At 37.1% G+C, this 20,168-nt stretch overlaps 1 protein-coding gene across 2 annotated transcripts in view; it reads left to right on the top strand.

The window, feature by feature from the left end:
* Window positions 1-19,538, top strand: part of LOC115209394 (steroidogenic acute regulatory protein-like) — an 80,347-nt gene extending 60,809 nt beyond the window's left edge. For both annotated transcript variants that reach the window (XM_029777784.2, XM_029777785.2), the window contains exons 8-14: window positions 3,294-3,410; window positions 4,376-4,455; window positions 9,760-9,921; window positions 11,910-12,005; window positions 12,995-13,179; window positions 15,193-15,286; window positions 19,044-19,538. In XM_029777784.2, coding sequence (XP_029633644.1) covers window positions 3,294-3,410; window positions 4,376-4,455; window positions 9,760-9,921; window positions 11,910-12,005; window positions 12,995-13,179; window positions 15,193-15,286; window positions 19,044-19,151 — 842 coding nt within the window. In that variant the 3' untranslated portion in view covers window positions 19,152-19,538. The remainder of the gene's footprint in view (window positions 1-3,293; window positions 3,411-4,375; window positions 4,456-9,759; window positions 9,922-11,909; window positions 12,006-12,994; window positions 13,180-15,192; window positions 15,287-19,043) is intronic.
* The last annotated feature ends 630 nt before the right edge of the window (window positions 19,539-20,168 follow it).

The raw sequence follows: 20,168 nt of genomic DNA, 5'->3' as shown, positions 1-20,168 counted from the left end.
GCTGAATAAAGAAAATGAATGGGATAAAGAGAGTCTGCCGAATGTTGACCCAACAGAGGGACCAGCTATCCGAGTTGATAGTTCCGTGGTAGCTAAGGCAATTAGAAGCATGAAGACAGGGAAAGCCCCAGGCCCATCAGGAATTACTGCAGAGATGCTCAAAATATCTGGCAGTGTCGGCTATAACCTAGTCACCCGTATAGTCAACCAGGTGATACACGAAGGAGTCATACCCAATGACTGGTGTAGCAGCGTACTAGTCAACTGCTACAAAGGTAAAGGTGATGCCCTAGATACAAATAATTACAGAGGTTTCAAGCTGTTGGATCAGGTAATGAAGGTTACGGAGAGGGTCATAGCCCAACAAATTAGAGAGAGAGTTAGTTTAGATGAGATGCAGTTTGGGTTTGTGCCAGGGAAAAGCACCACTGATGCTATATTCCTGGTAAGGCAGCTGCAGGAGAAATACCTAGCCAAAGATAAGCCCCTGTACCTGGCTTTCGTTGACATGGAGAAAGCCTTTGATAGGGTCCCCCGATCCCTCATCTGGTGGTCACTGAGGAAACTAGGGATAGATGAATGGCTGGTGAGGGCTGTGCAAGCCATGTACAGAGATGCCGTAAGCAAGGTTAGGGTTGGCAACATGTACACAGAAGAATTCAAAGTAGAGGTTGGGGTCCACCAGGGTTCAGTACTCATCCCCCTCCTATTTATCATAGTCGTCCAGGCAATAACAGAGGAATTCAAGACAGGTTGCCCCTGGGAGCTCCTCTATGCTGACGACCTCGCTCTAATTGCTGAGTCACTATCAGAACTGGAGGAGAAGTTCCAGGTGTGGAAGGAGGGTTTAGAATCGAGGGGCCTTAGAGTCAACCTAGCTAAAACCAAAGTACTAATAAGTAGTAAGGTAGGCAATCCACAAATGTCCTCAGGAAGATGGCCCTGCTCGATCTGTAGAAAAGGTGTAGGTAGAAACTCTATAAGATGTACCCAGTGTAAGCTATGGACACATAAGAGGTGCAGCAATGTCAAAGGTAGGCTAACTGGGAAGATAGTTTTTATATGTGGCAGATGCTCGGGAGCATTGACCTCCGAAAATCTGCAGAAAACAACTTTCGTCACTTTCCAGGGGGAAAAATTAGAAGTAGTTGATAGCTTCCGTTATCTAGGTGACCAAGTCAGTAGTGGGGGTGGGTGCGCTGAGAGTGTAACTGCTAGAATAAGAATAGCCTGGGCAAAGTTTAGGGAGCTCTTACCTCTGCTGGTGACTAAAGGCCTCTCGCTCAGAGTAAAGGGCAGACTGTATGATGCATGTGTTCGAACTGCCATGCTACATGGCAGTGAAACATGGGCCGTGACTGCTGAGGACATGCGTAAGCTCATGAGGAATGAAGCCAGTATGCTCCGATGGATGTGTAATGTCAGTGTACTTACTCGACAGAGCGTTAGTTCCCTGAGAGAAATGTTGTACCTAAGAAGCATCATTCGTTGCGTGCAAGAGAGACGATTGCACTGGTATGGTCATGTGGCGAGAATGGATGAAGATAGGTGTGTGAGAAAGTGCCAATCCCTAGCAGTTGAGGGAACCCGTGGAAGAGGTAGACCCAGGAAAACCTGGGACGAGGTGGTGAAGCACGACCTTCGAACGTTAGGTCTCACCATGGAAATGACTAGAGACCGAGACCTATGGAAGTATGCTGTGCGTGAGAAGACCCGGCAAGACTAGTGAAGCCATAACCCGTGGCCCCTACCTGGGACGTAGTCAGTCCACCTGTGCATACCTTCCTGCTTGTGACACTTGTGAAGACCTGTTGAGGCAAATCAAATCAAAGTCAAATCGAATCAAGTCAAACCAAATCAAAATAGATGAACATCAATGGAATTTGTATCCTTGTGGTACCAGTGCCGGTGGCACATAAGAAAACCATCCGAACGGGACCGTAGCCAGTACCGCATCGACTGGCCTCCGTGCCGTGGGCACGTAACAAACACCATCCGATCGTAGCCGTTCACCAGCCTCGTCTGGCACCTGTGTCGGTGGCACATAAGAAAAACACCATATCCGAGCATGGCCGTCTGCCAGCCTCGTCTGGCACCTGTGTTGGTGGCACATAAAAAACTCCATCCGAGCGTGGCCGTCTGCCAGCCTCGTCTGGCACCTGTGTCGGTGGCACATAAAAACACCATCCGAGCGTGGCCGTCTGCCAGCCTCGTCTAGCACCTGTGTCGGTGGCACATAAAATCACCCACTACACTCTCGGAGTGGTTGGCGTTAGGAAGGGCATCCAGCTGTAGTAACACTGCCAGATCTGACTGGCCTGGTGTAGCCTTCGGGCTTGCCAGACCCCAGTTGAACCGTCCAACCCATGCTAGCATGGAAAGCGGACGTTAAACGATGATGATGATGATGATGATATATATATATATACATATATATATACATATATATATATATAATATATATATATATGTATATATATATGTATATATGCAGGGTGTTCAAAAAGTCTCTCTGCAGTGAAGTTTTTTCATCCTGTGCATACACAACTTGGCTATCACTGCGAGGGTGGTCAAGTGTCAGCCATCGTCCCTCAGTCATTGTGGACCCTTCAGCATGTCAATACACTAACCATTGAAGAACTTATGTTTTCAGTTGAATGGGTGTTTCGAGCTGGAAACAAATACACAGATACTGTGAAACAGAAGTTCAGTGAAACTTTCCCAAATACTGTTATTCCACACCGTGACACTGTGCTGGATTTGATAAGAAGATTTAGAAACACAGGCTCAGTGGAAGACACAGCAAGAAGTGGTAGGCCTACTGTTTTACCAGACAAAACACTCTCCAATATTTCTGATAAATTGTTGGTAACCCCTTCAAAGCCCATACGCAAATTGCTACAGGAAATCAGCCAAGGAAGTTTTCACATGGCAGTAAAAAAGAAATTAAATTTTATGTATTGAAAATGAAGAATGACACTTTCAACACCTCTTATAAAGTTTTTTTAAGTCTTGTAAAGTCTAATATATTTGTTTGTAGTCTTATACCATCTTACAAGTATTTATTTTGCAATAAAGCATCTACTGTGGAGAGACTTTTTGAACATCCTGTATATGTAATAACGGTGGCTTATTTTGGCCTGGCAGATATAGTAAAAATTATGATATCACATGTAGATTCTGCTTGTTTACACATAATAAATAATTTAATCTTCCTAAATTATATAATCTTCATTTCCTGTTTTTTAATGTTTCATTTGTTATTTATTTACTTATTTATTTTTCTTCTTTAGGAACTCTTATTCCCGCTGTATCTGAACGAACTCCTTTACTGCGAGGCAATAATCCTGAGAATCCTGATGCTATTTCTACAACTGATGAATTTCATTCTCCTATAGACAGCCCTGCAAGTAAGTACTTTAGTAGTTTAGAAATTTCCAACCCTAAATGTATGAGTTGAATTTGATTAAAATATTTGTTTTTTTGAATATGTTAATTCACTATCTTAATTCGCAATCTTCTAACTAAATTGTCTGTCTGTAGACTTTCTATCCTTCACCTCTTGGATCAGAGACTTATCTAACCTCACCTCTTCCTTTTCTAAATATACCTGTCACCAAGTTTTTCTTCTTTTAGCCACCTGGTATATTTCTTTACTAACCCCATTCTTCCAATCCTTCCTGTTTCTTTGCTTTTGTTACTCTGACTACTACACTATTCCACCACCACCACCACCACCACCACACAGTCACATTGTTTATGTTGAGAGGATCTTTTATATGGACTCATGGTGCTTAAAGCACTTGCTTTTTAGTATTAATATTTTTTCTGTCACTTTTAATTCTTTTTATGTTATTAATCGCTTTTATGCACAACAACCCCTCATGAGAGATCCTCTTGTGGTAAATAACACAGTATTCTTTGTTGTAAAACAACCTTCACATTAAGTTGGAGATAAATATTACCTTTTGGTATTTAATACTGCTTCTGTCACTATTAATTACCTTTTAATAATTCCACTGGTTATTTACAACACCAGCACCTGAATAAACCCTGATATTCTACATATCATTGATGGGAGATTTGATTGCTAAGTCACTGCTGGATATCTCTCACTGAAGAGCTCATAGCAGGGTGAAATCACATAATCTGAGAGTTCTGGCAGCCGTAACAGATGGTTCTTGTCTTTCAGCGATATAAATAAGTGTTTTTATGTGCCACATTCCAAATGAGAGATCTTCTCAATGTAAATAACACAGTAATCTGTTTTTTTTTTCTAATTCATCCTCCGCATTAAGTTGGGGATAAAGATTGCCTTTTCCTATTAAAACTGCTTCTGTCACTATTAATTTCTCTTAATGTTATTTCTATATAGGTTCAGATGAGGAGCCAATGGAAGGAACCAATAAATATAGTCAAGCAGTAAACAGACAAACTTTAATTGACAAAACTCCAGTAAGTTCACTTCTCTTCAACTCTGCTCTTTGTCATACTTGTTAATATTGTTTCTGGCTTGATTTAGTCGCAAGAGAAGACAGGTGGTCATGGTTAGAAAAGAAAAGATTAATTAGAAATAAGAATCTTTTCAAGATTACAAGAAATAAGTGATAGCATGAAGCTACCTGTTTACTTGGTTTCAGTTGGGAATTCTAAAGATGTCTGAATTTCTTTATATTATCTTCACTACATAAAATACAAGGTCAGAAATTTAGGTGAGAGGGAGCAGTATTTATTTGGTGTTTATTTCATTAAACCTTGAAATGTTGAAAGGAGGAGTTGACCATGGTAGGATTTGAACTCAGAATTCAAAGAAGAATAGCAATTACTGCAAAGCATTTTGTCCAACACTCTAATGATTCTGCCAATCCACCATTCCATGGATTTCTTTATATTAATATAAAGTATAAAGTGCAGTACCAGGAATAAATAATTGTTACCATTACTCATGTTGTGTATAGTGTTGTGAAGACATGTGGCTTAGTGGTTAGGGTATTCAGCTTACGATCATAAGGTCATGTGTTCAATTCCTACTGATGCATTGTGTCCTTGAACAAGACACTTTATTTCAGGTTTCTCCTCTCCACTCAGCTGGCAAAAATGAGTAGTACCTGTATTTCAAAGGGCCAGCCTTGTCACATTCTGTGTCATGCTGAATCTCTCTGAGAACTACATTAAGGGTGTGCATGTTTGTGGAGCGCTCAGCCACTTGCATGTTAATTTCAGAAGTGGGTTGTTCCATTGATCAGATCAACTGGAACCCTCGTCATCGTAACTGACAGAGTGCCATATAGTGTATAGTGATAGCAATTTATTAATTGAAATTTTGGCATTTGTCTGATTTCATTGGAAAGGCATCTACTGATCATTGAGAAAACTCAGTTATCAGCAACTTGAAAAGACAAACATCATGGGTGAGATTTAGAATCCCATAAAACCAACAGGAAACAATTTATATTTGGCTATCTCAAGTCTGATATTTTCTTGGGTTAACTTGTCTTGATTTGGTGCAGACTATTGAAGAAACTTATCATATATAGTTATAAGGCGCAGGAGTGGCTGTGTGGTAAGTAGCTTGCTTACCAACCACATGGTACCGGGTTCAGTCCCACTGCGTGGCACCTTGGGCAAGTGTCTTCTGCTATAGCCTCGGGCTGACCAAAGCCTTGTGAGTGGATTTGGTAGATGGAAACTGAAAGAAGCCTGTCGTATATATGTATATATATATGTATGTATGTGTATATGTTTGTGTGTCTGTGTTTGTCCCCATAGCATTGCTTGACAACCGATGCTGGTGTGTTTACGTCCCCGTCACTTAGCGGTTCGGCAAAAGAGACTGATAGAATAAGTACTGGGCTTACAAAGAATAAGTCCCGGGGTCGATTTGCCCGACTAAAGGCGGTGCTCCAGCATGGCCGCAGTCAAATGACTGAAACAAGTAAAAGAGAAAAAGAGAAATATCTGGGTACCTTGGTTTGTATGTCTAAGAGAATGATCTGTGTGCCCTCGTCTATATAACACAGCATAGATGTTTTCGGTTGATATGAAACACGTGGAATGATAACAAGCAAGGTTACTGGTTGGTGCTCCTGTGGTTTTCCACTATATCCAATAGAAACATTATTTATTCATTAAAATGTTGAAGAAAGAAAGATGATATGTAATAAAGTGACAAACATTCTCTGATACAAATGAGTTAACTAATTTTATTCTATTGATTGGCCAGCTAGTAACTCATTAACCCTTTCGTTACTATATTTCTGACCTTATGTATTTCAATTAATTTCTAACATAATCATAGACTTAGTCTGGTTTCATTAAACAACTATAACTTTTTTATTTATCAATATATTAATGTGATTTTTGGAAGATAATTTAATGAAATGTTCTCAACCAATTCTATACTATAATTTTTGTCACAAAGTGACTCTAATTGCAGGTAGATACAGGTAAATTCAACAAAATATAAAATTATTAAAATTTTGTTCAAACATCGCTATAGAAAATGGGTTATTAGCTAATATTCAATTGGGTATACAACAAAATTTTACGATAGAATTTGTTATTCTGGGTAACTTTCTGATACCCATAATAATATTTATGGCAAAATAGTCTTAATTTCATTTAAGGTTGTGGGAAACCACTAACTATCCTTTCTTTCGCTTTGTTTACATTTAGCGAAACGGTTCGTTTCTGCCGTAATGATTTCAAATAGGCTCATTCGAAAAAGTAAAAAGAAATAGTCTAAGGCTTTACTCTCCTGGGAAAGTCTGTGGCTTGGTCCAGTTTCTTCAGAAAAATCACCGAAAGAAACAGTTTTTAAATTTTCACTCCGTTCAGGTGCCAATTCATTTTCTTTATTGCTGTCGGAGCTCTCGGATTCACTGTTTTCACTTTCGGAAAATGAAACATCAGATTCATTATCAAATACCACGTGCTTTTTTTTTTCAGTCATAGAGTTAGATTTATGAAGGTCTTCAGTAGAAAATCCTTCGAATTCTGACTCGCTGCTTGATATAATGAAATTCGTATCCATTTTTTGTCAGAATTACAAATTTTGAAAACACAATAGGAACAAATTTCAGAAAAAAATCTCCCAAAATTCACGGAATTAAAATTACACTTTGATTGTTGTACAAAACTGTAGTTGAACTGTTTACGAAATATAATACGTGTTTTCACAAATGTACTAAAGAGATTTGCTCTGATATTCTCATTTAAATATGAATAGGTAAATATGGGCGGGTTTGGGCGATTTGGTCATATTAACCAAAAATTTTTTCGGGCGGCTTTGGGCGGTTTGGTAACGAAAGGGTTAAAACTGTATACTAAATAAGTAGTCTGATGGAACAGACATATAAGCAAGTACATTCCAATCATGACCATCCTTTTTACTTAGATAGCCTATCTAGGCATTACTCTATTATTTTTTTTTTCTTTAAGACAATAGAGTGTGATTTGAGACGATAGAATGTGATTTGGCTGCTATTTATAGCAAATGGAGTAACTATGTAAAGGATTTGCCTTTAACTCGTTGGAGAAAGTAATGATGTGAGGATGGTGTGGTAGTAATGTATATATATATATATAATAATAAATATTAGGGAATAAATCCGAGACAAAACCACTATTATGCAAATCAAACAAAGAAAGACTTAAGCCAATACATAAAAAAGTTCATAGTTTAAAACTTGCAAAGACGGTTTTGAAACCACCTGAAGAATGTCTCATAGAAGTGCTGACACGAAACGATCGTAGTAGTTATTTTAATTATATTTAATTTATATAAAATTTTTTATGTATTGGCTTAAGTCTTTCTTTGTTTGATTTGCATAATAGTGGTTTTGTCTCTAATTAATATAATATATATATATATACTCTTTTACTTGTTTCAGTCATTTTGACTGCAGCCATGCTGGAGCACTGCCTTTAGTTGAGCAAATTGACCCCAGAACTTATTCTTTGTAAGCCTAGTACTTATTCTATCAGTCTCTTTTGCTGAACCGCTCAGTGACGGGGACGTAAACACACCAGCATCGGTTGTCAAGCGATGTTGGGGGGACAAACACACACATACACACAAACATATACACACACATACATATATATGTATATATATATATATATATATATAATATATATATATACGACGGGCTTCTTTCAGTTTCCGTCTACCAAATCCACTCACAAGGCTTTGGTCAGCCCGAGGCTATAGTAGAAGACACATGAACAAGGTGTCACGCAGTGGGCCTGAACCCGGAACCATGTGGTTGGTAAGCAAGCTACTAACCACACAGCCACTCCTGCACCTATGCCACACAGCCACTCCTGCGCCTATGACACATAGCCACCCCTGCACCTATCCACACAGCCACTCCTGTGCCTAAATGTTATGTACAAGGTCATGTATAAGTAATTGCAGGTCTGTGGTGGCCTGGTACTGTAAAGAGTGTTCTGCTGTGTTATTGTGTCCTAGATATTTGTGATACGTGTAAATGGAGAGGTTGGATTGAAAGCAATAGAGTTTGGCTATGACAAGCATATGACAAAGTAGTTCCTTGGGAAGTATGTTTAATTGATTACATAAATTCCTTTCATATAATGGCAACACTATTATTAACCAATAGAAATAATCCATTTCAAATCTCTTTTACTCTTTTACTTGTTTCAGTCATTTGACTGCAGCCATGCTGGAGCACTGCCTTTAGTCGAGCAAATCGACCCCAGAACTTATTCTTTAGAAGCCTAGTACTTATTCTATCGGTCTCTTTTGCCAAACCGCTATGTTACGGGGACGTAAACACACCAGCATCAGTTGTCAAGCGATGTTGGGGGGACAAACACAGACACACATACACACACATACATATATATATACATATATACGGCAGGCTTCTTTCAGTTTCCGTCTACCAAATCTACTCACAAGGCTTTGGTCGGCCTGAGGCTATAGTAGAAGACACTTGCCCAAGGTGCCACACAGTGGGAATGAACCCAGAACCACTCCTGCACCTATGTAATAGAATTATTATATAGTTGTAGAACAAATAAGCTGTTGACTCCTCTTTGGTCTTGTGCTCATGCCACAAGATGTTTTGGGCCCTCATAAAAATCCTAGGATGTGTACCATCAAGGCAGCCTTGAAGGACTTTCTTCATGGTAGACTTCCATAGAGAAGAATGCTCTCTGCACATACATGCTGACCTGACAGTCAGATGTTGTGAAGCTTGTTATAGGTTTTGCAAACCACTGCCACTGCTAATGAACTGAACACCAGGTGATATTGAATGTTATATTTTAGAGGCTTCTACCTAATTGAAGACAAAAACCACTCAGCTGTATTGAGCCATGTAACATGAAACTGAGGACCTACCAAAGCTGATTCAGGGGCAGAAATTTTTGATGAAATGCATCTTGATTGCAACCACCTTGAAGAAGAAGAAACTGTTGACTATCTCTTTAAACTTAAATTTAAAGATATTGGTATATTTCAGAACCTCGTATTTACCCTTCAGTATTTAAACTGGCTATATCCAACCAAAATATTCTATCCATTTTAAGTTCAAACTGGCCATGTTCAGCCTTTCACACTTATCATACAAGGTCATTCTAAAAATTAACAGTTACCCCATCAAAATCTCAAAGCTACAAGATAATGCATAATTAATTCAAAATAATGCAAATAAATAAGGCATTATATCTGACAGACAAATCTGAATGCTTATGGGTTAAATGATCAAAATATATTTTTTTTCTTTCCAGATGGATTTGTCATACTTAAAATTGGGGAAAGAGTCTTGGGAACAAGTTTATTCTTTATACAAATCAGAAAGTAACTGGGTCTTTCAGTGCGGAAAAGATGCTACAGAAGGCTGTGTATTAAGTAAAAAATCCCATGTGGGGAATAAGATATTTTTCCTGCAGGTAAGAATTTTTTGTGGTTCTCAAACTGTTGTAAGACAACTGAACTTGTTTACTGCTAACTACATTTCTTCTGCTCCTTTAGCATTTTACATGTATAAGAACATTGAGTTTGCATTCATTATCTGTATAGTTATTATGGTTAAAATATCTATAAAAACTTATTAACCAAGCTCTGCAACAGTCTTGGTCAACCTCTGGCACTCAGCCCTCATGCAGGCCTTTATGATTTTTTTTTTATGATACATGTAATGTCATGATTATATAAACATAATAACATTTTACTAAAATTTTGTAATATAATATTTAGGTGTGACTCTATTGCTTTTTTTATGATTTACATAGAATAATAATATGGTGTATTCTGTACTACACATGATATTGGTCAAATTATATTTAACTGGCGTGACATAGTGTACTATATTTAATAAACACACAGTTTTTATTGAATGATGTAACCAAGGGTAATATATAGTATATTCTCTACTACATATGATATTCTTTAAATGATGTGACCAAGAGTAATCTATGGTGATGATGTTTTTTAAATTACTTTTGTAGTTTGAAGTATGATGAGCAATATCTGACAAGGCAGCTCCTACAAAAAGGTAGTCCATACCTGGTCTAAATAAGAATTACAGTAGAATGCAGGTCACATCTGATTAAGTAGAAGTAGATCAAAGGCTTTCCAGCCATCATCAATACCTCTTTTTGTATATCAGGGGTTATATTGTCCAATTATTCTTTTCTTTTTTAATAATAGTTGGGTGTGATTTTAAGAGAGGTCAATCGGCCACTTAACCTCTTGGTTTGTAGGAGTTTGAGATCAGCACTACAAATTACCAGATTATGCATTGTCCTGTTGTTATTAGCTAGGAGCCTTTTAATTATAGCTAGCTTTAATGAGAAAATATGAACTTTAACTCATTAAGCCAGTAAGTGATCACCTTATTAACCTAGTTTTCTGTGAATGAATTTCAGAATTTCATAACCCATTCACCCATCTTCTTCACTCACTATTCTTGGGAGGGGTAGAGTCTTCAGGCAACTCCTCCATAGGGTCCTATCAGAAGCAGCCATCATTACACTTTCTGGTTGGATTCCCAAGTGTGAACAACTGAGATTATGGATATTCTTAGTCTACCCATAAGTCTCCTGCCAGTTGGCCCAGCTTGAAGGATCCATCTTGTGATTCTTTCCTGCGACATTCCATCTAATTCAACATCCATAGTACCAGCACTATGACTTCTCAATGTGGAGAAGTAGTGTGTTTCAACAGAGTGCATATTACGAAATAGTTAATGAAATCCTTGAAAAGAAGGTTGATACCATCTTTGAGTTGTATTCTAAAGTGATATGGTTGTTGAAAAGTACTGTTTGTTAACCCTTTCATTACTGTATTTATTTTGAGAAGCTCTGTGTATCTTTCAATTACTTTAAATATAACAAAGAATTTAGTAAAATAACTTAGTTATCATTAAGCTAGTGTTAGGAACATAAATTGTGACTAGGGTTTGGTGGAAGATTTTAATTCAAAATTTATGAAAACAAGACATTTGTACTCAGAGCCAGGGCCGGTTTCATCCGGGTTGGTAACGAAAGGGTTAAAGCCCAGCATTTGGAAATTAAAATGTATTGGCTAAACAATACTGGCTAGTTATAGCTAGCTTCAATGAGAACATATGAAGTGTCTCCTCTAATTAACTAGTAATATCTTCTGTAAATGTTCTTGGCCATTAAATTTTCTTATTTATAATTCATTAAAAGGTATAGGGATTGTGTATTTAAGGGTGCTAGATTATTGATTGTAAGCAATTGACATTGTACTGTACTGATAATTAAAAATATGTTATTCTAAGAACAAGTGGCATTCTTTCTTTAAAGCTTGAGAGGTTAGTGTAGAAAGTATAGTTGCTTTAGAAACTACTCACCATGATTAATTTGTAAAAACCATCTCATCTATCAATTACATTTGTTTGTTTCTCGTGAAGGCTGTATTAAACATAAGTGCAAAAGAATTATGGGAAGATCTGGTTTTTAGAACTGAAGATTTATCAACATGGAATCCAACAATATTAGATAGTAAGGTAATATGGACGTTTCTCTTTTATGTTTTGTTTCTAAAATCAAATTCTTGTTCATTTTTCTGTAATCGGTAGTTTGTCATTTGTTTCCAATATTCTGCAAAAACATGTCTGGCAACGAGAAAATATTACTTTGCTTGAGGACAAGTAAGGATGGACAATAAGAAGGGCATCCGATCATAGAAAATCTGCCTCAGTGAACTCCCTCCAACCCATGCAAGCATGGAAAAGTGGATGTTAAAACAACAATAATGATGAATGTTGATATTTCTATCTAAATAATTACTGAAATTGCTACTCCTGTATAAATAGCCATTTTATGATACTGATAGTGTTTAGTGATCTTGTACTTGATGTTATAATCCAAGTATAAGGTTTTCCCTTGTCTATACATTTATCTAATACTTTATTGGTGATGATGTTCACATCTTAATTACATGTTACTTGTAATAATCTTCTCTAAACAATGCCCTTTCATGCTTTCATGCTTTCACACTTTACAGAGTGTGCTGGGTGTATTTTACGTGGCACAAGTCCCTGTCTAAATACAGTTACCTTGCTTATTATTCCTGCCTAGGCACTCTTCATCTCTAATGTCATGTCATCATTTAACATCCGTTGTCCATTCTAGCATGAGTTGGACGGTTTGACCAGAGCTGACATGCAGGGGAGCTGCACCAGTTTCCAGTCTAGTTTAGCTTGGTTTCTACAGCTGCATGCCCTTCTTAGTGCCATCCACTTTACAGAGTGTGCTGGGTGTATTTTACGTGGCACAAGTTCCTTTCTATGCAATTTCCCATAGCTAAACACTCTGTTCTAATATAAACTAATACTCAGCTCCACCCTCATTCATAGCCTTTTTCTATCTCATCAATACTCTGATACTGTTTCTTTAATACTCTGTTCATATTGATAACCTTGTCTAAATGCCATGCTCATAATGTTACTCCTGTTTGAATAACTCTGTGCCAATGATGGCTATCTTGTTGCAGTTAATCAAGCCCCTAAGTGAGAACTGTGATATATCCTACTATGTTGCTGCTCCTGGTGCCAAGGGTTTGGTGAAAAGTCGAGATTTTGTGGTAGTACGCAAATGGGGAAAACGAAAGGGGTTATATTTTTCAACTGGAATGAGCGTGAAATTTCCCAATATACCTCCAGTTGATAAATGTGTCAGGTATGTAGTCACTTTTCGTCAAAAGTGGTTGTCAAAAAGAAAATTTGATTGTCAAAAAAATCGTGTTTTTTTTTTTATTTACACTTTTACAAGTGCAAATTAATGAAGATTCAAATAATTCCGAAACAAATTAAAATAATCTTGAAGCAAATTAAAACGATTCCAAACCACATTACAAAACAACATAATCTTCAAGCAAATTAAAATAGTCACAAAACAAATTAAAATTATCCTAAAGCATATTAAATCTTTTTTTCTAGTTTATTAGTGCTATGAAACCATATCTCTGATACTTTTATCTAATGTGTAATAAATTACTATTTAATTTTGACTGGTAACAATTTTGAAACAAATATCAAAATATCCTCAATGAATTTAGGAATTATCAGTTTTGGAAATAGAAAATACAGTTACTCTAACTGTAAATGTGCTCTCTTGAATGAAATCAAGATTACTTGCTACATTTTGATGGAAGACAGTCAATCAATCTACCAAATATAAATGTAAAGATTTACTAAATATAAAGATTTACAAGGGGAATAAGTCAAATGACTTAAAAAGTTAACCTTTTTGCTGCAGAAATCAGATATATTCATTTAAAATTTCTTTACCTTTAACTGCAGAAAGCAATTTTTATATACAAATATATATTTTGTTGAGGAACATTGTGTTTGAAACTATTTTTCGTTGAGATATGTCAAGTTTATTGAGGCAACAAAAAACTTGCAGAGAATACTAATTTTATTTTTTACCAGGTTATTGTTTAGCTGCAGAAGAGCATTGGATGAGTAAAACTTTGTGAGTCCATGATAGTAGTGAAAATGTTGAGAACTGCTGAGTTAGCAGTTGTGCCCTTAAGTTAATATCTGATTATTAAAGTGAATAAATAGTTTGTTAGTTAGTTAGTTAATTTGGCTCAAAAGCAAATAGCAAGGCCATGTAGGGGGACATGGAATTAAGTACAGGGTGGTGTTCATGTAAAGAGTTCAGGCCACTTGAGGTCAAGGGAGACTTTGAACAAAGCGGTTGTCGGCATCTTCACCATCTCGTCTGGCAGCTTGTTCCACGGATCCGCAACCCGGACGGAGAAAGCTCCTCTCCTTCGATTGAGATGAAATCATCGCAGGTAGAGCTTTTCGGAATGACCCCGCAGCCGATGCTCTGGAACAGGAGTGAAGAACAGCTCTTTCGAGAGGTTACACTTTCCGCTTATGATGTTGTGAGCGAGAATGAGATCACCACGGTGGCGGCGTTTTTCTAGAGAATAAAGGTCGAGCGTCCTCAGTCTTTCTTCATAAGACAAATTTTTGAGACCATAAATAAGATGATTCTTTTTTTCATTTCTTCCTCATTACTACTTTTCCGACCTTGCAGTTACTAGATAGAGAGAACCAAATAAATAACTAGAGAAACAAATAATTCCTCCAAATATCTTAGCTATAGTTGGAAGTAGCTGAATAATTCCACTAGACAGTAGTGAGAACAATGCTTAGACACTGGAAAAATACTTGTTTTGTAAAAATAAACATAGACACGAGACTATGCAAGAATGACATCCCATGGAGAAAAGACTAAAAAAAATCATTTTTACTTTCACTTTAATACATCTTCAGATAAATGTTCATTGATTGCATGTGAACTAGCTCAATCAGGTTAAATATGGACTAGTTCACATTGGTGACGGGGAAAAAGGCATGTCTATCTGTGCTGGTTCAGAAACTTTTGTTACAATGCTAGGTTCTTAACAGTGGTTGTATAATTAATATTTTAAGTTAATCTATTCTGAGATCAATAGTTGAAAGAGAACAACAGAAATTCCAAAATCATGCAGTTCTGAGACAGAAAGCCTAGTGAAAATTGGTTTAGTATAAAGTAGGAGTTGGGAGATAAGACAGTGATAGTAATTACTGATATTTTATAGATTCATTACAATAATACCATATTATTTCAGAAACAACATCTCTCTTATTTTTGTTTATCTGTGTTGACAATATTAACTTCTTTATATTTCAGAGGTGAAAATGGTGCTGGTGGTTACTTAGTTGAACCACTCTCTACAGAACCTAATAAATGTAAATTTTACTGGTTTTGCAATACAAATTTAAAGGTAAGATTTTATTACTTCTGTATGCAAAGTAATATAAGTCCATAACATTTAGTCCCCTTGGCCAAATAGGCACAGGTTTGGCTGTGTGGTAAGTAGCTTGCTTACCAACCACATGGTTCCAGGTTCACTCCCACTGTGTGGCACCTTGGGCAAGTGTCTTCTACTATAGCCTCAGGCTGACCAAAGCCTTGTGAGTGGATTTGGTAGATGGAAACTGAAAGAAGCCCATCGTATATATATATATATGTATGTGTTTGTATGTCTGTGTTTGTCCCCCCAACATCGCTTGACAACCGATGCTGGTGTGTTTACATCCCCATAACTTAGCGGTTCGGCAAAAATAGACCGATGTGATAAGTACTAGGCTTACAAAGAATAAGTCCTGGGGTCGATTTGCTCGACTAAAGGCGGTGTTCCAGCATGGCCACAGTCAAATGACTGAAACAAGTGAAAGAGTAAATACCACCAGGTATCAATCCACAGTTTCTAGCTTTCAAAATATGATTGTTTTTCAAACATTTGAGACATAATGATTTAACATTGAACTGCAAAACTGCTGCTGTCATTCATCTTCATTCATTTTTCTATGCTCACATGTATTAGAAGTATTTTCTGCACTAAAGTATCCCACTACATTTTGGGCCCCCTTATCATCTTTGTAGGATTTAGCGTTCACTATTTCTTCCCATGTTTTTGTTAGTCTTCCTCTTCCACAGGTTCCTTCCTTTTAGATAGTTTGGCACTTATTTACTCCATCACATTCATTACATGCATGTACTAGTGTTGTCTTCTCTCTTGCACATCACAACTGATTCCTTTTGTACCCAGTTTTTCTCTCAATTCATTTGTACTCATCATCATCGTCATCGTTTAACGTCCGTTTTCCATGCTAGCATGGGTTGGACGGTTCGACCAGGAATCTGGGAAGCCAGAAGGCTGCACCAGGCTCCAGTCTGATCTGGCAGTGTTTCTACAGCTTGATGCTCTCCCTAACGCCAACCACTCCGTGAGTGTAGTGGGTGCTTTTTACGTGCCAGGCGAGGCTGGCAACAGCCACGATCGGATTGGTGCTTTTTACGTGCCACCGGCATGGAAGCCAGTCTAGGCGGCACTGGCATCAGCCATGGTCGGATGGTGCTTTTTACGCGCCACCGGCACAGGGATCACAACTGCAGTTTCCATTGATCTTTGATGTTGGTGTACTTGACTCAATGGATCTCCTCACAATAATATTACACATCCAGTGGAGCATACTTGTTTCATATCTTTCCAGATTTTACATGCATTCTGCATTCAGTGCCTTTGTTTGGTGTTATGCAATACCACACTCCATACACAAGCATCACACAATCTGTACACTTCACTCTGGGAAATTAGCTTTTGGGCTTTTTACATACCATTCTTCCTCTGTCTACAATCTTTACAGAACACTCACCTTCTGCTAATTAGGTCACCTTAATAACCAAAACTTGTCATCTACTTCTAAGCCAACCTCGCAGGTATTTGAGAGAATTTATTTCATGGATTCTCTTACTGCTAACTATTCTTGTGCATCTGTTCCATATGAATTCTTTCTTTCCTGTCAACTTGCTTGGAGTCTCCCTTCATCACTTGTGCACCCATAGCTTACAATGAGTACACCATGTAGAATTATCATCATTATCATGAAGTCCTGACTGTGCACTAGGGCTCAAAGGGCCAGTTACCTAGCTTCCATGGCATATAAATGACCAAGATCATAACATTTCTCCTGACAGGGATGCTAGTCTGTTGTAGGGCTACTCAAACTGCCGGCATCAGTTGTTAGTTTTCGGAGCACTGCATCCTTCAAAACTTCCATGCTTTCTGAGATTCGCCAACACTACACCTGATTTTCTCCCCTCCATACACACACGAGCATGTATCTGACTCATGCATTGTTCGCTTTCCAGGCATTTCTACATTACTGTATATACTCTGATAAGTTGTGGTGCACCTGAGCACTGTATACAATAATTTCATTATTATTATTATTTACAATTGAGTGGGGCTGGAGCAATGTAACATGACATATTTCACTGAAGAACACAATGCACTGCCCAGTCCAGGAATTCATCATCATCATCATCGTTTAACATCCACTTTCCATGCTAGCATGGGTTGGACGATTTGACTGAGGTCTGACGAACCAGATGGCTTCACCAGGTTCCAATCTGATCTGGCAGAGTGCAGCCTTGTGCAGCCATCTGGTTTGCCAGACCTCAGTCAAATCATCCAACCCATGCTAGCATGGAAAGCGAATTGAAGCCATGATTTTGCAATTGTGAGTGCAACACTCTAACCACTAGGTCATTCACATTCACCATAGAACTTTGGAACATGGCAATGGCAACCTTCCAGATAGCAGTTGAGCTTTGAATTCTTTTCTGCTAAAACTTTTATATTTGCTCTGTGTACTTTTAAACTCCATTATTCTACTTCCTGCTTTCTATTTGTTATTTGTTTCTGTAGAGTGGTTAATATTAGATGTAAGTGGATATGACCTAGTGTTTAGCTTACTACAAATTGGTAAGTGTAAGGTGAAAGCATGAATAAAATAAAAATTTTGAGTTGTACTGTTCTGATGCAAGAAGACTATAAAATGTGTTTAGTATACAACTTGATTGGTGTGTTACCGTAGAGTAAGGGAGCCGTGTTTGATAGAGTGTATGACAAAAGAGACAAAGAAAATACATAATTTTGACAATGGGCTACTATTTGTAACAGTTTGTGGCTAAGCTTATTTTCATTTAATATATACTGGCATTCATCATCCTACATGTTTGGTTAGTATGAACTGATGGCAGAAGGAAGAGTATTCAGCATAACATCTAATCCAATAAAATGTAAATATCTATAATATTCAAGGGAATGGGAACCATTCAGTTTATATTAACTGGTAAAATTTCCCCTGGCAATGCATCCTTGACTTGGCCAGCTTGTCAAGACCTGATTGAGCACCTTGGAGGGGAGCCTGGTAGATATGAGCATAGTCTAGGAGCAGGCTCCTGATAGGGATTGTAACATTTGGTGGATAAAATGAAAATAAATCTGTTTTAAAATACAGCTGAAGTAGTGAAACCATAAGTTAATGTAAGAGAATGTTGTCCAACATTGATATAGTCACATGGGATACTAATTTTGGATGTGAAAAATGACCATGAATGCAGATTAAGAGGAACAATTAATGTGTAATAAGTGTATGTTTTGTGTGTGTGTGTGCATGCTCACATGCTTGTGTGTGTGTGTGCATGCTCACATGCTTGTGTGTGTGAGTGCATGCATACATGTGTGTGTGTGTGTGTGTGTGTGTGTGCGTGCATGTTTGAAATTTCCGTAATCTCTAAAAAATACCAACTCATTCGGCATCTCAATGTTTGTTTACAAAAATGTTCTCACTTTCCAAATGTTATTACTTAGTGTTATAAAAAAAAAAGATGGTCTCTGTTGTGAGGGGTTGTTTAGCTGGATGGTACAGAGCACTCAGCCAGAATTTGAGAGGTATAGAGTTTGATTCTCTGTAGCTGCTACTGGTCACTTTTTTCCATTTTTAGGAGTATTTTTACCCAATTTTCTGGGCATCTTTTCATTTGAGATTTCCTTAATTAACTCACTGTTTCAATGTGTGTGTGTGTGTTTGTGTGTGTCAGTGTTTGTGTTTATTTTCCTGCAGTCAGTTTTTAAAATTTTTTTCTTGTTAATTTCTCAAATTAACATTTTATTTTACAATCTGTTGCAGGGTATGCTACCCCAGAAATTAGTTGATTCAGCACTGGGTGGCATGCAGCTAGATTATTTAAAACATCTACGACATCATGTTGAGCAGCTCAGACAATATAAGGTGTGAAACTGCTTGTAATATACCCAAGAAAGTGACTCTAATTTATCTGGAAGTATACCATCATTGAACTCATCTTTAGTTCTCAAGCACTGGATCACAAGATCATATCTAAAAGATCATATTCTTTTTTAATTTGTATTTTTTACAGCTCATATATATATATATATATATATAATGATAATAATAATTTTACCAATACTGTTACAAAATTGGAGAGACAAAGTTTATGATATAAAACTTTAATATATTTCATGTTTCTCACAAAATGGATCAATGTCATTACTTCACTCAACCTCATGCTTTAAATTTTTCTTTTCCAAACAAAAAAAAAAAAAAGAGATGAGAAAGAAAATTGTGTTATTTTTTCTTCTCCTTCCTGCCAAGATGTAAAAATATCATCACTTCTGGATTATAGAGAAAGTTAAATAATTCATTTTGACTAATCTGTGAGATAAAACAGCAAAACTTTGGCTTACATGATGTCCCCTTATGAAGGGAGGCTTACATGATGTCCCCTTATGAAGGGAATTAACTCTACCCAAGTGATAAACTGAATTCTTCTTATGCTTGCTCTCCCCAGTCCCAGCTTCCAATCTTCCTCCCATTCACAAACATACATTAAAAAATTTTTTTAACATTCAAATTGAAACTAAACAATTATCAATGAATAAATAATTAAATATTCTTGAAATTAATTAATTTGATTGGATTCTTGATTTTTTTTTTTTTTTTTTTTTTTTTTTTTGCTGGAGAATGTTGAAGATTTTATTTTTTCAGTGAACCTAATGTTCGAAACTCATTTATTAAAAATTTGTATATTTTGTTTTCAATAATGATAATGCTGCTACTGATGATTATGATGACGATTTCAAATTTTTATACAAAGCCAGCAAGTTTGAGGAACTAGGCAGGTCAATGACATTAGTTTCCGTGTTTCACTGATACTTATTTTATTGACACCTAAAGGATGAAAGGTGGAGTCAACCTTGGCGAACTGGAATTTGAATTCAGAATGTAAAGATG

The sequence above is a fragment of the Octopus sinensis genome, linkage group LG3 (genome assembly GCF_006345805.1).
Source record: "Octopus sinensis linkage group LG3, ASM634580v1, whole genome shotgun sequence".
Taxonomy (NCBI): Eukaryota; Metazoa; Mollusca; class Cephalopoda; order Octopoda; family Octopodidae; genus Octopus; species Octopus sinensis.
Note: the sequence above shows the minus strand (reverse complement) of the source record. Positions and strands in the feature narration are given on the sequence as shown.